This window comes from Typopeltis vanoorti, chromosome 20 (genome assembly GCF_054136105.1).
Source record: "Typopeltis vanoorti isolate ZY-2024b chromosome 20, IOZ_Tvanoo_1.0, whole genome shotgun sequence".
Classification (NCBI taxonomy): domain Eukaryota; kingdom Metazoa; phylum Arthropoda; class Arachnida; order Uropygi; family Thelyphonidae; genus Typopeltis; species Typopeltis vanoorti.
Genome location: NC_143568.1, coordinates 26,783,106 through 26,802,176, shown reverse-complemented (window position 1 = coordinate 26,802,176; position 19,071 = coordinate 26,783,106). Strand labels below are relative to the sequence as shown.

The 19,071-nt window shown below is 36.5% G+C and overlaps 1 protein-coding gene across 1 annotated transcript; it reads left to right on the top strand.

Moving 5' to 3' along the window:
* Positions 1-2,171: 2,171 nt before the first annotated feature.
* Positions 2,172-4,362, top strand: LOC150095294 (uncharacterized). The gene has a single exon (XM_090410301.1). It carries the CDS (start codon positions 2,344-2,346, stop codon positions 3,415-3,417), a length of 1,074 nt encoding a protein of 357 aa, XP_090266427.1. The 5' UTR covers positions 2,172-2,343; the 3' UTR covers positions 3,418-4,362.
* Positions 4,363-19,071: the final 14,709 nt, after the last annotated feature.

Below are 19,071 nucleotides of genomic sequence, written 5' to 3'. Positions count from 1 at the left end.
TACATGTACTTAGGATAACAGATATCAATGGAACAAAATATCATAGGCGAAATTAGGCGCACGATGCTTGGGTTGAAAGCATTTGGAAAATTACATTCAGTATTCAAAAGCCAATTATCATTATGCCTGAAGAGAAAAGTTTTTAACCAGTGTATTCTTCCTGTACTGACATATGGCTGTGAAACATGGACACTGAATGCAAAGGGAATTCAAAAATTAAGAACAACACAATTTAGTATGGAAAGAAGTATGCTTGGTATCACAAGACTGGATCACAAAAGGAATACGTGGATAAGAAACCAAATCAAAGTCTCTGACTTCATACGAAGAGTGAAACATCTGAAGTGGCAATGGGCTGGGCATATTGCCCGAAGACAAGATCAGCGATGGACAAAAGAAGTACTGGATTGGATTCCACGAATGGGAAAACGACCACGATGCCGACCTAAATCACGGTGGATTGATGATATCATCAGATTTGCAGGAGTGACATGGAAAAGGAGAGCCATGGACAGACAGTTTTGGAGTAATCTTGGAAAGGCCTTCATCCAGCAGTGGATCGACAATGGCTGAGAATGATGATGATGAAGCGATTTTAAGTTATCTTATTAATCAGTTTAATTGAGCTTTCTGCTTACGTTGGCTGAAAAACTTCCAGAAAAAGGGAAGCAAGAAAGCACTGAGATGCAGTTTAATAAAAAAAGTTTAACACATAATACTGAAGATCGAATTATTCAACAGACTAATAAGTTCCTAAATTGAGATGAGAAACGAATTTAAACCAATGCTTAAAAACCTACATTAATAAAATACTTGTAGGAATAAATTCGACAAGCATTTTACTGAAAGCAAAAGATTACTGGGATGTTTTTTTGTTTTTTTAAAGTTGATATATAGTCCGTTTGTTTCTTTTACAATTTTATATTAATTAAGAATTGTGTTTTTCTCCGTTTTCTGTGTATCTAACTATATACTTTGCATCATGAATACAATAAAGCAAATTTCAGATTTAGAATTTTTGTTCTGTTCTTTTTAGGAAACTGTGCGTTTCCACTGATCTCATATGCTCCCTCTCTATTAAAAATAATAAAATAAAGAAAACGCATTTGCAAAAAATACAAGAAAACCGTGACGTTGAAATTAACAATTTTTGAAAAAACAGCCTAAAAATCTTCTAGATAAAGACACCTTCATTCTTTCTATAAAATGAACTGATTTTAATAGAAAGATATATGAGTCATTTATACAAAAAATATTTTTTAAAATAATTTTTGTATAACATAGTAATGAAAAAAAAAAAGTGAGGAAAGCACTTTCTTAGCATAGCTCAGGGCATACACAGCGTTAATGCTGGCTGATAACACCTTGAGAAGGGGTCAGGAGACTTTCCCCACACCTTGTCGGCTTCACTAAACAGATAAGCTATCTTTAGTGCAAACATTGTTCAGATGTGGTAGGAGAGCTTTCAGGCCTCCCCCCCCCTCCCCCGTTTCCATCATTATCCCGGAAAGGTGTCAATGTGATGTCGTCTGCCAATCTGGCAGTTGGAACAGGTGTTAGCAAACCGTTGCACTGAACACTTATGTCACTACTCTCACCCGTTTTTTTACTTCGAGAACTAGTGTTTTTTTTTTCGAATCCCAGGAAAGAACTTAAGACACGAGTAGTGCTCAAAAATTGATTTTTTATTCCAATGAAATACAATAGGAACGATGATAGAGCTAATAAATGTGAATTCGTTATAAAAGGTGATCACTTTTCTCACTAGATGGCAGTACGGTCTCATATATATTCGGGTGTGCTTTTTCCTTTCGACAACATCATTGGAAAGCGTAAAAGCACGTGAAAACCTCACTATAGAGCGGCACGCGTCAAGACAAGCGCTTTAAACATCGCACTCATTTCTGTTCCCACGTTAATCAAGGTTCTCACTCGTTGCTGCTCGCGATTGCGAGTAAACACACTTTGCTGACCCGTCGCAGCAGCAGCGAACGCTACGCTCCGCCTCTTCGTAGAGTTCAGGCTGGCGATAGCCCAGCTCTGTCACAACATTCAGCCAATGCCCCGAGTCGCTGAGTGGTCGACGGCTCAGTGACGTCACAGAACATCACGTGTTGCGCTCATCAAAAAGGAACTGCTGAGGCGTCTCCCCCTATCAGTCTGCCGTGTGATCGCGCTTTTGGCAAGTCGTACTTAACGTGTGTCTCTGTGAGTTGTGCGTGTGTGTGCGCGCGCGCAAAAGTGAAATCTCGGAGAAGCGTCTTCGGCCAGCCAGAGAGGAGTCTACGGACGTATTTGGATACTCGCGCCCTTAGTGTGACCCTGAAGCTTCGGGGGCTCATCATGGTGCCGCAGAACCACTCCGCGGAGAACACAGTGTCTCTGTCGGCCGCAGGTCGGAGCGGCGTTCGCTCCGCAGTCCTGAGCCACGAGCTGACGTCGAGTTCCGAACCTGCTCCCGTATTCGGCTCGTTGAAGGTGAACACCAACTCCAGAACTCCGTACACGGACGCTACGCAATGCAAAAAGGTCACTACTCACATCAAGCGGCCCATGAATGCATTCATGGTGTGGAGCCAGATCGAACGGAGGAAAATATGCGAACAGGAGCCGGAGATGCACAATGCCGAGATTAGCAAGAGGCTTGGGAAAGCATGGAAGATGCTGTCAGAGGAAGAGAAGCAACCATACATAGAGGAAGCAGAGAGGCTGAGACTCCTTCACATGCAGGAATACCCAGATTACAAATACAGACCAAGGAAAAAGAGCAAGATGAGTCCCAAGATTGAAAGAAGTAGGCCCGCCATCATCAGACATAAACAGGATAAAGTGGTCATCACCAAAGTGAAACATGGCCGGTTCCATCCAGTCAGTATCGGCGACTCCAACAACAATCGTTTGAAACTGAAACTGACCATCGATCGCAAGTTTAAAGAAAACATCCGACATAGCAAGCACGTGCCGGTATCTGCCAGCCAAATGACACCCCCTGCCAAGGTGCCGTCTTCACCATCGTCCGAAGAACCAGCTTTTCCAGAAAGTGCCAATCTCAGTTTTTATGATGAGCAGATGGACCAGTCCTCTTCTTCCTCTTCCAGTTCAAGTGGCAGTGTGTACTCTCCAGAGCCTCTACAGATGGAACAGGGTGCCAGTTCTCTACCAGCCACAGTGGTGATAAATCCCGGTGTGGACAATACATTCCCCGACCTGGAGGAATTGGTCACTAGAGAACAACTATGGGAAGTGGACATGGACGATATCAATCACCATTTATCCCTTTCAGGCCCAGCTCCTCTGGATAACCACGAATATGGCAGTACTAGCCCTTCTTCTCACTTTGAATTTCCAGACTGTTCCAGTCCCGAGATGCAGATATCATTGACTGACTATTGGATCGAAGGAATTCTCAATTCTTGAAGTTTTTAAAGCTGACGTTATGTGCATGTGTTGTGTCTTCCTCAAAGAACTACAGTGGTCCTCTAGAACCTGTAGAATGCGATCACCCATTATTTCATACCTCTCCACAGTCGATCTCAGTTTGCATTTTACTCGCCCTCGAGGACCAACAATCAGACTTAATGCCATTGTGTTTAAAGATTGCCTCACGTATGTTTTTTTTTTTTTTCCTACTCTTTGGATATATCTTAGAAGCTCTTTGGACTTCAAAATACATTCTTCTATGGTAAATACGTATTTTTTTCTGTTTTTCCAACCAGTTGAATAGTTAGAATTATCAAAACCTCATTGGACTTGAGTCTGTAGAAGCAGAATTGTGTATATGTTATGTACAGAATTAAGGAAATAGAATGTAAAATATATCAGTATATATTATATATATAAATGAAGCCAAAATATCTATTTTTACACGTAAGTGTTTATCGCACATATTAAGGGACCACAGGGGTCAGTTATTCATTTGAGCCACGTCTTGTAGTAGTTTCTATTTGTCGATGGTTCATATTGTAAAGTTTTTGCATTTAGCTCACCTTGTATGAAACTAGAAATAACGATAAATTTATACTACTATTAAAAGATGTACTTTTTTTTTCCCCTTTCTTGTGAAAGCGTCGGAACATACCATCAATGTATTTTTGTAATCAATTTCAGTGTCCAGTAATTTTTTCTATTTATTTTGTATTTTAATTGCCCTGGAATATTTGCGCACAGTAGTCATTTTGACAAAAATGGATGCATGACCTGGCGTATTCGTATTCTTAAAGTTCATACCATTCTTCATATTTGTACTGTTTATATATAAAAAAAAAAAAGAAAGAATTTTAGTGTTTGTTACCCTCCACTGTGGAATCCACTTGTAAAGTTGCATAGACAAACGAGAAAAATACATTTTTATATATATTCTAATCTGTGTCTTGTGTTGAATTTTTATAAACACATCAGTCACAATCAACAATTAGAAAATTTATTATTGGTGCATTGTTTTAAACACGTATTTGAAATAGAAGACAAACATTTGAATAAAATGCTGAATAGAAATTTTAAATTGATTTATAATATGCCATATCCCAAATGACACCTAACTTAAACCTTTAATCCTATCCTAAGGCTGTAAGTTCGATTGGAATCTTATCTACAAGGCACTTTGGATTTGAGTAAACTTTCTGAGAAATAAATATGGGCACGAAATCTAAATTCTGAGAATGAGTCAGCGAATTCCTAGAATTTTGTATATTCTTCGATTTCATTTACTAATAAAATACTTATGAAACAAATACTTTTTATATAAACATTATAACTTAGCTCCAGTTACGAATAAAAAATCCATACGCACTTAAAAACTTAAAAGATTTCTCAAACATTATTAGACTTTCAACAGAGCTTAAATACTGGTTTTTAGAACTAAATCGTCTACGAAATCACTTTAATGTGGCTGATGACTCATTCCACATACGCGAGTGCCTAGTTGACGAATGAAGTTAAACGTTTTTTTTTTTTTTTTTTTTTTTTAATTTTTATCATTCCCAGAAAAAAGAATACCCGCCTTTCTCAGATTATACTAACACTGACATCACAATTATCTTCAAGGGAAATTATCCTCAAGGACCTTGAACACTCACTCGTAAAATATTTTCACGTTAAAAACAGAAGTAAAGCCGTCGGGAGTTGTGGATTTCCCGGTAATGTCAATACTGACCTACATTGGAGTGATACATCAGATGAGAAGCCAGTTTTAGTTCCTGTCCATGCAAGAAAATCATAAGACGAGGAAGAACGGTAAGTGTTGAGTTTAAATGCCTTTACTATTTACTATATATTGTTAAAACAGGCATGATATTAACTTAAATATATATGCCACGCTGAACGATGGTATTTTAACTCAAATAACATTTGTTCCTTGAGTTTTCCTTAGCTTACAGATTACATTTAATAGTATGTATGATATGATTTTTAGAGTGTTATGTCAACACAAAATGATCTGTCATATTGCTAGTAGTCAGTGGCATATCCAGAGTGGAGATAATGTCTTGGGTCCATTTCTAAAGACAAGAAATTGAAGTGTAAATTATATATTGAACAAGAATTTAATGCTTCAATATATAATTTGAATGTCACTCATTCTCCCAAAACTAGATCTACAATTGTTACACTGACAGTAAGATGTTAACCATGATTTTTGCGCTTCTTGAGAGTGATCAGAAAAGTCTTCTCTTTGGAGTTTTCTTCGTAGGATTGGTAATTTTGCCACTGATAGTGGATGGGTTGTGTTGAGGACCTTGGTTTCTGCACAATCATGTTTTGAACTTGTAATATAACACTTAGAGTACAGCATAGAAAACATGTCTTTTGTTCTGCTATTACCTCGAAATTCGCTATTTGGAACCAAAAAAAAGGGCGTTCTTGTGTCACGAAAAGTAACTACCTACGGCACCAACGAGATATATCGTTTATTTTAATTGGAGTATAATTTTGAAATGTTTAATATAATTTATATTTATATGTATGAATCATTTAATTTATAAACACTAGAATAAGCTTTATCGACTAGTGAAATAACATTTAGAAATTAGTCATGCTCCAAGAAATAGGTCATCTAAACCACCACGTGTTAGAGATTAGGAAGATAAACCTTCATGATGATTTAGCTTATTCAAAAACTAAATTCTTGGGCAATAATCCTTAGCCGCGGACGGTAGTAACATCACTCGCTTGAGCTAGAACAGCTTTATTTACTGCTCTTACCGTCATAGTTTAGAACTCAATATTAATAATTAAATAATTGCCTTACTCGTTTTTTCATAAGTAATATTCTCCAGTCCTTGAAATAAATGCAAATGATGTGCACGTGCCTGAAATAATTTTCAATCACGTGCCATGATTATCATGTTATCATTTTAACTATGGAAAAAAAAAAAAAAACTACTCTTATGTAGTATTTTACTGCTAGGCCATGATACAGATTATTTGGAATATTTGCCCGAACCTCAGAGTAGGTTTTAGGTTGAAAAATACTGGTCTACGTAATCTTTCATGGACCTGGAATTATGGGTTCTCGCCAAAGTGTAGAATTTATGTATATTTGCACCGTTTGAATTTAATTGATATCAAGTATAGTAATTCAGAATGCAAAATGTAATTGCAAAGCTAGCATTCGCTACACAAATTATTTATTAACCTACACAGGCTTGGAATCTCCCCCCACCCCCCGACCCCATTTCCGTCCATTAGCAAGTGAAAAAGAAGTAAAGTAGCCTTTGGGCATGGGTGCACAAACTTGGGGATTAAGATTAATTTACGAACTAATTATATTTATGAAATCTAATAAACACACGCAGTCCATATAAAATAAACACAATTTTGAACATTTTAAGTTATTTTTGTCTCTTTGAATTTGAAAATGCGATGGTTTAAAATTTTTGTAACCATCAATTAATAGACATGTTACGTATATACAGAGATGTTAAGTTATTTTAAGGTTTAACTTCAAATGACGTAATTAAATGATAAATATTTAACTTTTTTTTAAATGTTTCGATTGTTCAAGACAATTTTCAAATGAGTCAAATTGTCTCGTCAATTCTAGTTTATGCACTCATCTTTGGATTTATGCAATAGTTATCTTACCAAGCATTCAGATACCGCCAGTCGGTCCTGAATATATTACTTTATCACTGTATTATACAGCGAGCCATGGGGTAGTATGGTTTATTTAACTTAGAATCAGATGATTGAAATCCGTTTTATATGTTCTATATGAATAAGTAGTATCTCATGGTGCCGGTTACTGTGAAAATAAAAGATGAGAGGGCTATAGTGTAATTCAACTGAAATATTCGATTGAATAAAAAATTACATCATGTCTGATTTTGTAAAAAAAAACATGGATAGTGGATAATTTTCATTGCAGATGAACACGAATCATTTATATTTATAAGAAAAAGTAAAATTTAATAATAATAAAAAAAGAAATGAGTACCTAATTCATTAAAATATGAAAATATGCTGATTTTAACTCGCGGTAAGAACGTATATGTTAAGCCTAACATGCATTCAAATATGATTTTGTTTAAAATAAAATTAATCGTTCTCTATTGATGCAGAAGCATACACAGTGAACGCGAGACATTTGCGTGTTTTATTTTATTTATTGTTTATTTTTTTAAAAATAATTCTTTTATATCTGTAAACTATAGGGACCATAGAGGACATTGAACTGGTTGGATAAGAACTAAATATTGAAATAGTGGCTCTTAAAAATGTGCTAACTCGAGACTACACCACTCCCTCCCCTTAAATAAAAGAAATAAATAAAAAAAATCACAAATTTGATTCCCCGTGCCTTTGAAAATCTCAATTTCGTACGAAAACTTTAGACAAGTTGTTGAATGTTGAATATTTTAATACCGATCTGTGTGGAAGTTCACTTGAAGAAGCTTTCACAAATCTCTCTGAACCAAATTCTAACGATTTTTTTCCTATTTTTTAAAATTTTATATTTTATATATTTTTTTTGTATTTTTTTATTTATTTTTACATAGTTCGGAAACCCTGTCCTATTGACTTTTCCAAACCACTTCTGGCCCCCAATAAGCGGGGAGGTGATCTCATACCAGCAATGAAATTCATCTCCCACCTAAAGGCAATCTGCACTGAACTAAACTTCATAAAACCTGACATACTCCTTTGTATGTTAAGGATGAAACTTTTTGGCTATTGAAAGATATAAAAATATTTCCACTTTCATTACCAAGAAATGTAACTGCATCAAAGAACAACCTTCACCTGTATTCATAAAGCAAAGAAACGAGTTGATGAAGGATGGTTCTTAATAATCGACTAGCTAGTTGAAGGTTAACTAGTGTTTAGAAGTTGTACACAAAAGGGTAACGAGTGAGAGGTACATTAAATTCAAAAAGGCAAATATATTAACTACTTCGTGATTAGTATCTTAAGGCTAAACAAGATACTCAGATGTATTTGTATTTTGAATAGTAAAAACATTCAACTATGTAATTAGGAGTTTGGAAAATGGTTTTGTAACTATTGCAGGAAATCCAAATACGGCTCAAGAATTTATTGACGTCATTTATAATAATAAAAGAATGTTTATGACACAAAATAAAGGTGAAGGTTCAAAGTTAGACAGCTGCTTCAAATTGATTATGAGAATGAGAATGTCTGTGCCAAATATTAAAATCGGACATTGGGAACCGCAAGGATGCGACCGAAACCGTTTCTCTCTTAACTCGTATTGCTTTCTCTATTTTAAACAGGGTGTTTTATTAAGCTCGACATATTTGAGAATATTCATGTAAAGAAAAACGGCAGAAAAATAAAAAAATAATCAATTGTTTACTGTTTAAAAATGCTAATGAAACTATGATGAGTAATTTTCTTTTTTGAGATGAGAATGATGTAATCCTTAATGTAGCTCTGTCAACACTTGATACGTTTTGCTGGTGTCATTATTTAATGTTGTGTGATGATTGCAAGTTTTATGTAAAGGACTTAGTCTGATGTAATTAGAACAGCTGCTGCCCCATTCTACAACGTCAAGTCCTTGAGTCGTGAGTAGAAGTACAGGGCTCACTGATTGTATGTTTGAATACCACTCTACATTTTTTCCAGATCACTTACGAGCATACGAATTAATAAATACATCACGTATAACTTAGTATCAATTAAAACCATGATTTGATTTATTTTTTATGGTATTCCATGTAGTGTATAAATAAAACCCGGGTTTATATTATAATATCGCAAATGAGTTTACTGTTGAAAAGAAGGATAAAACCTGTTTCAATTTCAATGATAAAGGTAGAAATGTAATGCTGGAGCATGAAACAGTCCAAATAAGATTTCGTCTAGAATGAGAAAGGAATTTATTTATATTTATTTAAAGAAAATAAGACAGGTATATATATTGGAATTAACTGGCCTTCGTACTCTGGAAAATTATGTATAAATAATGTTATTTTGAAGATTTGTCTGCATTATTCTGGATTTGAAAATTACAAGACCCTCGTTAAAAATTGTTAGCTTCAACCGAGGTTAATAAAAGTACTCCATCAGATATTGTGTTTCACGAACTCTTTTTTTTTTCAGGTTTTTTTTTTTTTTTTTGTATCCGAGAAGATCCAGAATGGCGGTCTAGTTAAATACTAAAATTATTTTTACAAATTTTAAAGATAAATTATACTGATGCTTAACTTATGTAAACATCCATGATGCATCGTATATCATAGTTGCTGTTTTCTGAATGCCAATGCACGGATGCTTTGCCATTCAGAGTGGGGAGATGTAGCATCTTCAATAAGTGCGAACCAGATAATATATATTAATAATATAATAAGTTATTTGAAGAAAAAACCTTCCTAAAACTAGATCCATGGATCCCTCATGAAAAGTCTTACTCTTGATTCACACCAAACGATTTTCATCATTCAGTGTAACACAATCCTACTTTTTTATGTGAATTCTCACCCATAAGACATAGCACACGCTTGTCTTGTTAGTCCTGCAGTTAATAGTTAGTTCCTAGACCCTGCTGAAGAGATCAAACAACTTTTTTGAAGTCGTTTCAAACTCCAAGTAAGCAGGATAAGTGGTCTCACGTCAGTTTCTTGAAAAAGACCCTGGTTGTCCACTACAGCAGGGTCCTGATTTTATAGACTTCGTTGTAGGTTTGCAGTCTTCGTGAGTGGGATTTTTTAAATAAAGTTCTGGGCTATTTATAAAAATTCATTGAACTGGCAATAAATTACGATTGGATGATATCTTTTTTTAATTAATAATTAATATAATTTTCACAATTCTTCGAAACCCAACGCCTCCTAGTATAACATACACCCAATTAAAGTGATGGTCCAGAACGAAGTAATGCAAATTACACCTGCATTACAGGATTTATTAATGACATTCACTGTGGGCCGCGTAAGCATCTTTGCTTCGAAGTATGTTTAACTCAAACTGTTTGAGTTAAACGTACTTCGAAGCAAAGATGATTACGCGACCAAGTATGTGTCCATCCACACCTATTCCAGTCTGGGAAGTGATCTTTACCAATATCTTGTCAGAGGCCTATTTTCATAAGTCTTTTTGAACAAATTAACGTTCATGATAACCTATAACCACAGTGTGTGTGACACTAAAAGTTTTCAATGATGACAATCACGAGCAGATTCCATTCTAAGAATCAGTAACAAGCTATCATTTAAACTAATGGAAAAGTTATTTTAAATAAAAGAGTTACAAAGTTGGTGTTAATGAAAACAAACTTCACTTTTTACATATAATCAGGTTGTGTAAACACATGGCATTCAGTTTGAATTGGCTAAAAGGCAGCGATATCAAGAAAAACAAGTCTTCAAAGTAGGAATCATTAGCTCGGTGTTCGCTGTGATGTGATATCTAAGAAGGCGAAGTGTGAGGAGGTAGCACAAGATTTATAGTCTTAGATCTGACTACATACATACATATGGCTCGTTAGTAATATCTACAAGCGAAGAGTAAATTTGCCAGGATGCTGCTAAGTTAATTCGGTATTTTAATAGCAAACGTTTTCTACCTTTTGGTATACTATAATACTATAATTTAGGTTAAGTATTACTCTGCACTAAAAGAAAAAGCATATGTATATATATGTATAAAGAATTGATTATTCTGAATCCCGCAGATTTGCGCTAAGAAAGACCTGTTATCCAATAGCAAAGTCCCAAAACATCAACATAACTACTACATTATTCTCAGCAGGATTGATAGTTCATATCTGTAATCATACCACTCATTTATCATATATGCTATAAACGAACAAAAATAAAACCAGCTTTACTTTAGTGAGTAGACTGGAAATAGCGAATTATATTTAATATTCAGAAAACGTGAAAAACCCGTTGCTTCTATGCCCAACTAATTGAAAGTTGTGAAGGTCAAATCAAAGTCGCTAGTGAGGAAGATGGAAGGTGCACTTCGATATCGCAATGTTCCGATATAGCTCCGAAAGATCGTATATTATTAAGAAGCATTTCGCCCACTGACAATAACAAAAAACATAATGAGGTATTTGACGAATATTTTCAAGTTCATACAAGGATAACTATGAGTTAAAGACGGTCAGCAGCGCCATCTCTCATTTACATATTCCATATTTTTCATGAGGTTATCAGGATTTCAAATATTTATTGTTCCGTCAATATAATTTTCTTAAATTTGTTTCATTTATTTCAAATTTATTAAAACCCTCGAATATAATTCATTTAACTGAAAACATTGATGCTTGAGGAGCGGTCCCTTGCCCCTTCTGGACAGCATCCAACATTTCTTCAAGATTATCAGAATTTGTAGTTAGAACGACTACTCTAAGTTATCAGTTGGGTGAACTTTACGAGTTCGCCTACACTTCATTCACATCTTCAGCCCTTGCGCGCACACGCACGCACGCGTCTACGATCGTCTTAATTAGTATTCTGCGCGTATCCACCGTTAAAATGAACTCGAATTAATTCAGCCACATCCCCGAAGTTTTTCTGTGTCTATTCCGCTGTAATCTTCCCAAGCGAAAATCCCACGCATTACCCCCCCTCGGACAGCATTTCCCTTCTAAATCTGTCGTCCGAAGGTGCTCTGTTCTTGCTCCCTGCAGAGCCAATGCTAGAAAATTAAAGGCGAGGGGGACGGGGAAAGGGGGAGATTTTTCTAACGGAAGCCTCCTGGCTGGGAGAGAAAGAGAGAGGAAGCGGCTATGTTTCAGTGGCGCACCGCCCCGGGTTACATAGTCGGCGTTTGCCATCTGTGGCTGTCTGGTCGTGACATGGACCGACAATTACAGGCAAGAGCCACAGACCGAGCCCAAGGACGCCCGGTTGATCACTCACGTGGTAGCGCTGATAGGGCAACGAAAGTTGGGCCAAAGTCGTTGTAGTTAGAACCTTGACTTTGAGCGCTCACAACTCCCTCCGCTAGTTGTCTTCCCCCTCCCCCAACTCCCTCCCCATTTCTTGTTGCTATGGCGATATGACATACTCGTGATCATCCCGTCTGCTATTTTAAGATTCTAGGACGGGGGGGGGGGGGGTGTTGTTTACAAATGGTAATGACTGCGTCAGTGGCCCCTGGCGTAGAGCGAAGTTGTTAGAGGCGGGTTGTCACAATCGCCTCACTCTCCATTTAAAACAGAAAAGTTATTTTGTTTGTTTGTTTCATGAAGTTGATAAAACCATAAAAATCTTCCAGCACGAAAGATTTACATGAGGATTCCGGCAACAGCTGTTTAATAAACGAATTATATCAAGGAATAATTCCTGAGATAATTGTGCAGATTCTAAATTTACCGACAGTTAAGAGATGCATTGACTTAATATTCAAAATGAAATATACTGTAGTATATTAGCGGAGGTCATTTCCACTCACACATGAATTCGACTTATTTACATTCTAGAATTAGAAAAAAATGCAAGAGAAGCATCATAATACCATAAAGAACATATGAAGAAAAATAAAACAAATCTCTAAACTGTGGAAACTTGAACTATTATTCCACGCTAAAGATTGATGAGCGTAGTCAACATATCGCCTATTTTATTTAAAAAATAATCGATATTTTGCAGGGGATTGATTCACCGTTGCAAATACAGAGTGCATATGCATATTTATGACACAAATTTCAACTCAAAACGTTCAAAGGACGAGCACTGATTACTGAGCTATATGCAGCCTATCTCTTTCGTTCTTAAAATCATAACCTGTTTTGCTGAGAAACATACCATAAATACCTATTAGTTACTGTAGCCTTGGCCTACGCAGACAGCATCTATAGTGTCCACGAAAACATGGAAGAATGATCATACAGTATCTTAGTCAACGAAACCATAAATTTATATAGAGAGAGAAAATATGAGGGATCAAACTGTAATACAGAATTTCCTTTCTCGTCAGCTTATCCTGACGTCATCAAGATGACGTCAGGATAAGCATATCTTGATTAGCTTATCTATATCTATACATATATAGGGTGAAGCTTTTTCGTTTGGTTTGTTTCTTTTAAATCCTTGCTTTCTTTCTTCCTGTTTTATGCTTATGCATACAGCTTTTCGAAACTAGATCCAACGAAATGGATTGGTTAATCGTTATTCCCCTAATACCTCGTGCCGTGTTTGTGTGCTCTTTTGCGCTCTTTGCATATTTTTAGTACGATGAAAAACCCAGGTTTCTCGGAGAAAAACCCTGCCGTATGAGACTGGCTAACTCACCTTGAATTGAAAATGCCTTCATGAAAGTTCTTCGCGCCTCAGACAGCATTTGAACCCAGGTCGTTCCAACCAAAGAATATCATCGAAAACGACTGAACTACAGAGGCTCTCCGTTTATATACATTTCTACCAATTTATAGTACACCATATATACTGGTATCCAAAAGTTAATGACAAACTACATTTTTACGTGCATATGAAAAATTTCTCATGGCTACACCCAATTGGATATGAATTTATTGCCAGCATACTAATAAATTATTTTACACAAAAAATGTGATATAAATTTTGTACACATTGAATTGCAATACAGTTTTGGTAAAACTTACAAATTTCCTAAGGATATAATTAAGGAATTAATGTACAGTGCTTACAGCGAACTATGCGGAGAGACTTCAGCATGGAATATGTCCTCCCCGAACTGCGATGCAGCTCTCGCAACGTCGTATCATGCTTGGCACCAAGTGAATCAAGAGTTCTTGAGGAAAACTGGCCCATTCCTCCGACTTCAGAGCAACGATGTCGTTTTCTAGAAGGGAATTTCGATCTGCCGCGCATCTCCCTATTGCACCCCACACGCGTCCTGTGGGATTGCGATCCGTAGAGCGTGCTGACCATTCGATTCGATTAATATCCTCGGTCTCCAGAAGTATCACACCACAATGCCACACCACATCGTATATACTGCTCGTGTACGATGTGGTGTAGCATTGTCATCCATAAAAATGAATTCTTCGCTTACATCACCACGGAACAATCCAACATGCGGTGAAGAACTGAGTTGCAATATGGTTCACCAGTCATACTCCTCTGGGCGTATAGGCGTACTTGTCGCGATGTGGCAACACATCGCGACTCCATTCAAGCACTTACCTGTGCTTGAATGGAGCCGATTTGCTATCTGACCTGCCGTGGTGCGTCGATTATGTTTTGCTGTTAGAACGAAAAATCTGTTTTTATGCTTTGTGGTAAAGCGAAGTCGATCGCTTAGCAAACTTATGAATCCCATTCCATTGGCTTGAAACGCTTCCCAGAACCCGGATACAACGCAACGTGAGATTCCGAATTCTCTGGCAATATTAGTATTTCTGCGGCCTTCAAGCTTTCCAATAATTCTTCCCTACGTGAAATCATCTAGATGATGTCTTTGACACATTACAAGACATCCAAATTTGCAACTTTAGTTCTTCAGTGTTCGTCCTGAGGTTTTGGACATCAGTGTACCTCTATATCGGTTATGTAGAAAAATGTAATCGGTTGTATTTCACTGCACTGTATAATATTTTATTCCACAATTAGAATAAATTTTTGCTTACTGAAATATTGCCTGTTATTGTAATATCTTTTTCTGACGGTAGTTTTATTAACTACCAGCTAGTTTACGCAAACAGAACTTGTTGCCATAGACGCATGAGATCACAAAAGGCGACAAAATATATTTTCTTAAAAAAACGATAAGACGACCAAGATCTAAGTAGATGGAAGCAGTTGGTGCTTTAGAAGGCCAAATAGTTAGATGCGACCATATTGTAGACCTGACAAATAACAAATTTAGAAGAAATTCTCGATAAGAGAGTTAATAATAATAATGTAAACATAATAATATTCGTATGGGGTTTCTCTCCCTTACTTCTCCGTCCCTTTGGGAGGGGGGGGGGCGATTTGCCTTCTGAGGGACGAAAAACCCAAGTTTCCGGATGGAAAAACTGCCTACACCCCTATATCGAATCGGCTAACGCACCTTTGGTCGAAAGGGAACAGATGAAGGTTCCTCACGTCATAAACGAGAATCGAACCCTGGTCTTTCCGACCAGAAGGCTTCGTCTATACCGACTGAGATACGGAGGCTCTGATGTAAACATAATCATGTAATACTTTTCATGATATCCTGTACATATTAGGAATTTTATGACATTCATTCAGAAGACGACTGACTGCGCTTGATGAATAAAGTCAATGGGAGAATGAATCCTTATATACTTATCCATGAAAATAAAAAAGCGATTTTCGGGATACCTCCATTGGGATTTGAGGGGGTGGGAGACAATTTTTATGAGAATGATTAAATTACGTTTCGTAACAAGAAAGAAAAAATATATATCAAATGATCCCTCACGTCTGCTTAAACCCAATTGACCTGAACGTACAACGTCGTATTGCGGCGCCACTTTTCTGAGAAACCTAGTCACCCGCTGGGTTTCTCACGAGTACAGTGAATATGTTTTATTTTTTATTTCAAAATGTGATGACTAAGTACAGTTGGAAAGGTAGGTGAATATTATTCAAAGCATCTACGGAAATTTTTATGACGCTTATGTATATTCTGGATATTCCTAAAACTATCGAACAAAAAAAAAAAAAAAAAAAATCAGCACAACTATGAAACTTTTCATAGTGATTGATAAATCTGTACACCGTTTGGTTTTTAGAAATATTTGATCTTTCTATATTATTATAGAACGTTTTGATAAACAGAATTTTTTTTTTTTTGGTATATTGTTTTCTTACAAATAACGTCAGAGCACGGAGACAGGAAACTTGAACATCAATGTCATCGACGTAGTCAAATACACGTCTGGGTGCTGATTGCTGTTCTCCAGGGGGGGTTTGCCTGTTTTGCGTGATGAAAAATTGTTCTCCCCCCCCTTCGTGTGAATCCCCTTAAGTCATCTTCTTAAAATCTTTATAAAGGTTTCCCTCTTCCTAGTACGGAGTCTCGTACGGAGGTGGAGGGTTTTCAATCAGCAATACGAGCAACTTGGCTAGACTACTTGCGGTTAACAGACGTAATAGACTGACTTCATAGCCTTTATTTGCTTCTGCCGTACTTCAAAAACAAACGAACTTTGACTGCGCTTGGAAAGTGGATTAACGTCGATGCTGTAAACACTGCTTTCCGGCATCTGTCTTATTATTTCTACTGAGTTGGTACGAGCAAGCACAAAATTAATTGAATTGTTTTGAACACGTGATAGTTCGCTAAAATAATTCGATTAATTGAACTAATGTCAGTTAATTAACTTTGGAAACTTTTTACATAACAATAAGCTTGCTACGTGATGCATTTAAGCTCATTGTTGGAGAACAATAAATGGGCTCATTTCACGTATCACAATAGGCTCGCGCAAGTCTGACCGAGATGCAAACACACCCTCAGTGAAGACCATATTTTTCTGCATGTTGATTAGTTGCTTACCTCAGGTATCTTCCGCTAGGACCGGACTAGCGGAAAATCCACGATGGGGACCACAGGAGAAATATTCTTCCTATCACCGGGAGGGGGGGGGGGTTCGATTATGCTTTTTAAAGCATAATCGAAACTCAAATTTCTACATAAGTTTTTTCGGAAAATTTATAAGTAAAATAATATTAATAAAACACGCAATATTAAAAAAAAAACACTTTAAGAGTTTCTCCGTTTTTTTCCCCTCATAATATTTTGTCAGTGTCCTATAATAAAACTTAAAAAAATGTGGATAAAATTATAGGATACATTGCTATAATCTGTCACCAAACTTTCATTCAAAAGAATGTTTTACAACAACAAATACGTTGGTTTCTTCTCATGTGACAAATCAGGACATATTTCCGATAATTACTCCTAAAGTTTGAAAAGGCCACACGCTCATCGACACAGTTTATCTGACACATTTTCATAATGATAAAAAAGCAGTGTTTTTCCGGTTCAACCATTTTAGTGATTAATTAAATGCATTCCGAAGGAATGTTAAAAGGTTTTTTTTTTTTTTTTTAAATTTCTCATTACCAGCTGGCTCCATGAGAGCTTAGGGATCCTCGTTCACTTCTCATAGCACCGTCAGGTTATCCATATCTTCTCCCTTTTTCTTAGCCAACTGTATTGTGAGGTTTTGCAGTCGACTGTGATGACTCTTTTAACAGAGGTGGCAGGATTTAGTGATTCTCCCCCCCCCTGCACAATAAACAATTGACCAAGTAACACGCATTGAAGATAGACTACATAGAAGATACGCACTTAGGCTTAACTATCAAATTATTACCCAGATTGAGTTTGAATTACTTTAACTCATTTGGCATTATACGTAAAGGAAGACAAGTTAGGATAAAGTGCTTGAAATGGCTTGACTTAACTCTCCATAAAATTTATTCAAAATATCACTAGTCCAAATTTCAACACACACACCCACACAAAAAAAAAACAAAAAAAAAAAACGGATGCCTTGCCTGATATTCCTATTCCTTTATTAGCCATTGAGTTATTTGAAGTTATGGGCGAAGCAACTGAGGCAATGAGGGCGCCGTTAATTGTGTGTATTCTGTGGCAGATTTGTTTGTTTTCTGGGAAGAAATACTCGAATTTCCGGGAGGAAAAATCGTGACACTTGAGCTTATGAGACTTGCTAGTAACCCTTTATTTTAAATATATATATATATATATATATATATATATATATATATATATAAAAAATAAAAATAAAATCATTTTTTAAATGGAACACGATTTATTCACAAAAGCTTAAAATGAAATTTAATCGTCCAAACAAATAAATAAAACACAGATTTTTAAGTGGGATTTGCAAAATGCATGTGCACCAACTTATGAGACATTGTATCTGTTCCGAGTCATTTAGAAACTAACTCGGCGAATTTTATTCAAATTTGATATCTGAAATAATTTTTAAGCTATTCTGGTTTTGTTTGAATCGGACCATTAGCAGGGACACAAAGAAGACGAGGTCTGTTGAAAGTTAATATTACAATTCCTCGACTCGGGCTTTACGCAATTTATTATTATTATTAAGTGATACCTCCAAGGAGTCCAGCGACTCATCGAGGGAGGGCACCTACTTCTACAACTCTCCGTCTCCACCACTTAATCCGCCAACCATACCGAACCGCCACTACCATCATCTACACCAACGCCATCTACTGTCCCCCGCCGCCACTAGTATTTTTTGTCTGTAAACTGCGTGTGTTCTCAAGGTCGATTTTTCTGTATGCGGGAGAAAAAAAACTCTGCTACCTCCATATGCGATCGGCTAACTCACCTTCAACTGAAAACGCTCATATAAAGGATTCCTCTCGTCACGATGACAATAGAACTCAGAGACCTTTTCCAATCGAAGGGTGCAACGTACCATCGTTCTTCCAATTTCGCTACGGAGGCTTCATTTAAGAAAAGAAAAATCGGGTCATGTTTTGATGTCTTTTGATTTCACTCGGTGCATTTATCGACAAAATGATTCGAAATGATATTAATAATTCTATATTATTAGTGGAATTTAAAGAAATTTGGTGTTTAGGGTCTTGATTAAAATTTGTCTAGATACTAAGAGGATGTATGCCAGGTACGAATCGAAGGCTAGTAAAATACTACCTATAACTTTTT

Excerpts from the sequence above, each read along its gene's own strand:
- LOC150095294 (XM_090410301.1), top strand. The coding sequence starts at position 2,344 with ATGGTGCCGCAGAACCACTCCGCGGAGAACACAGTGTCTCTGTCGGCC.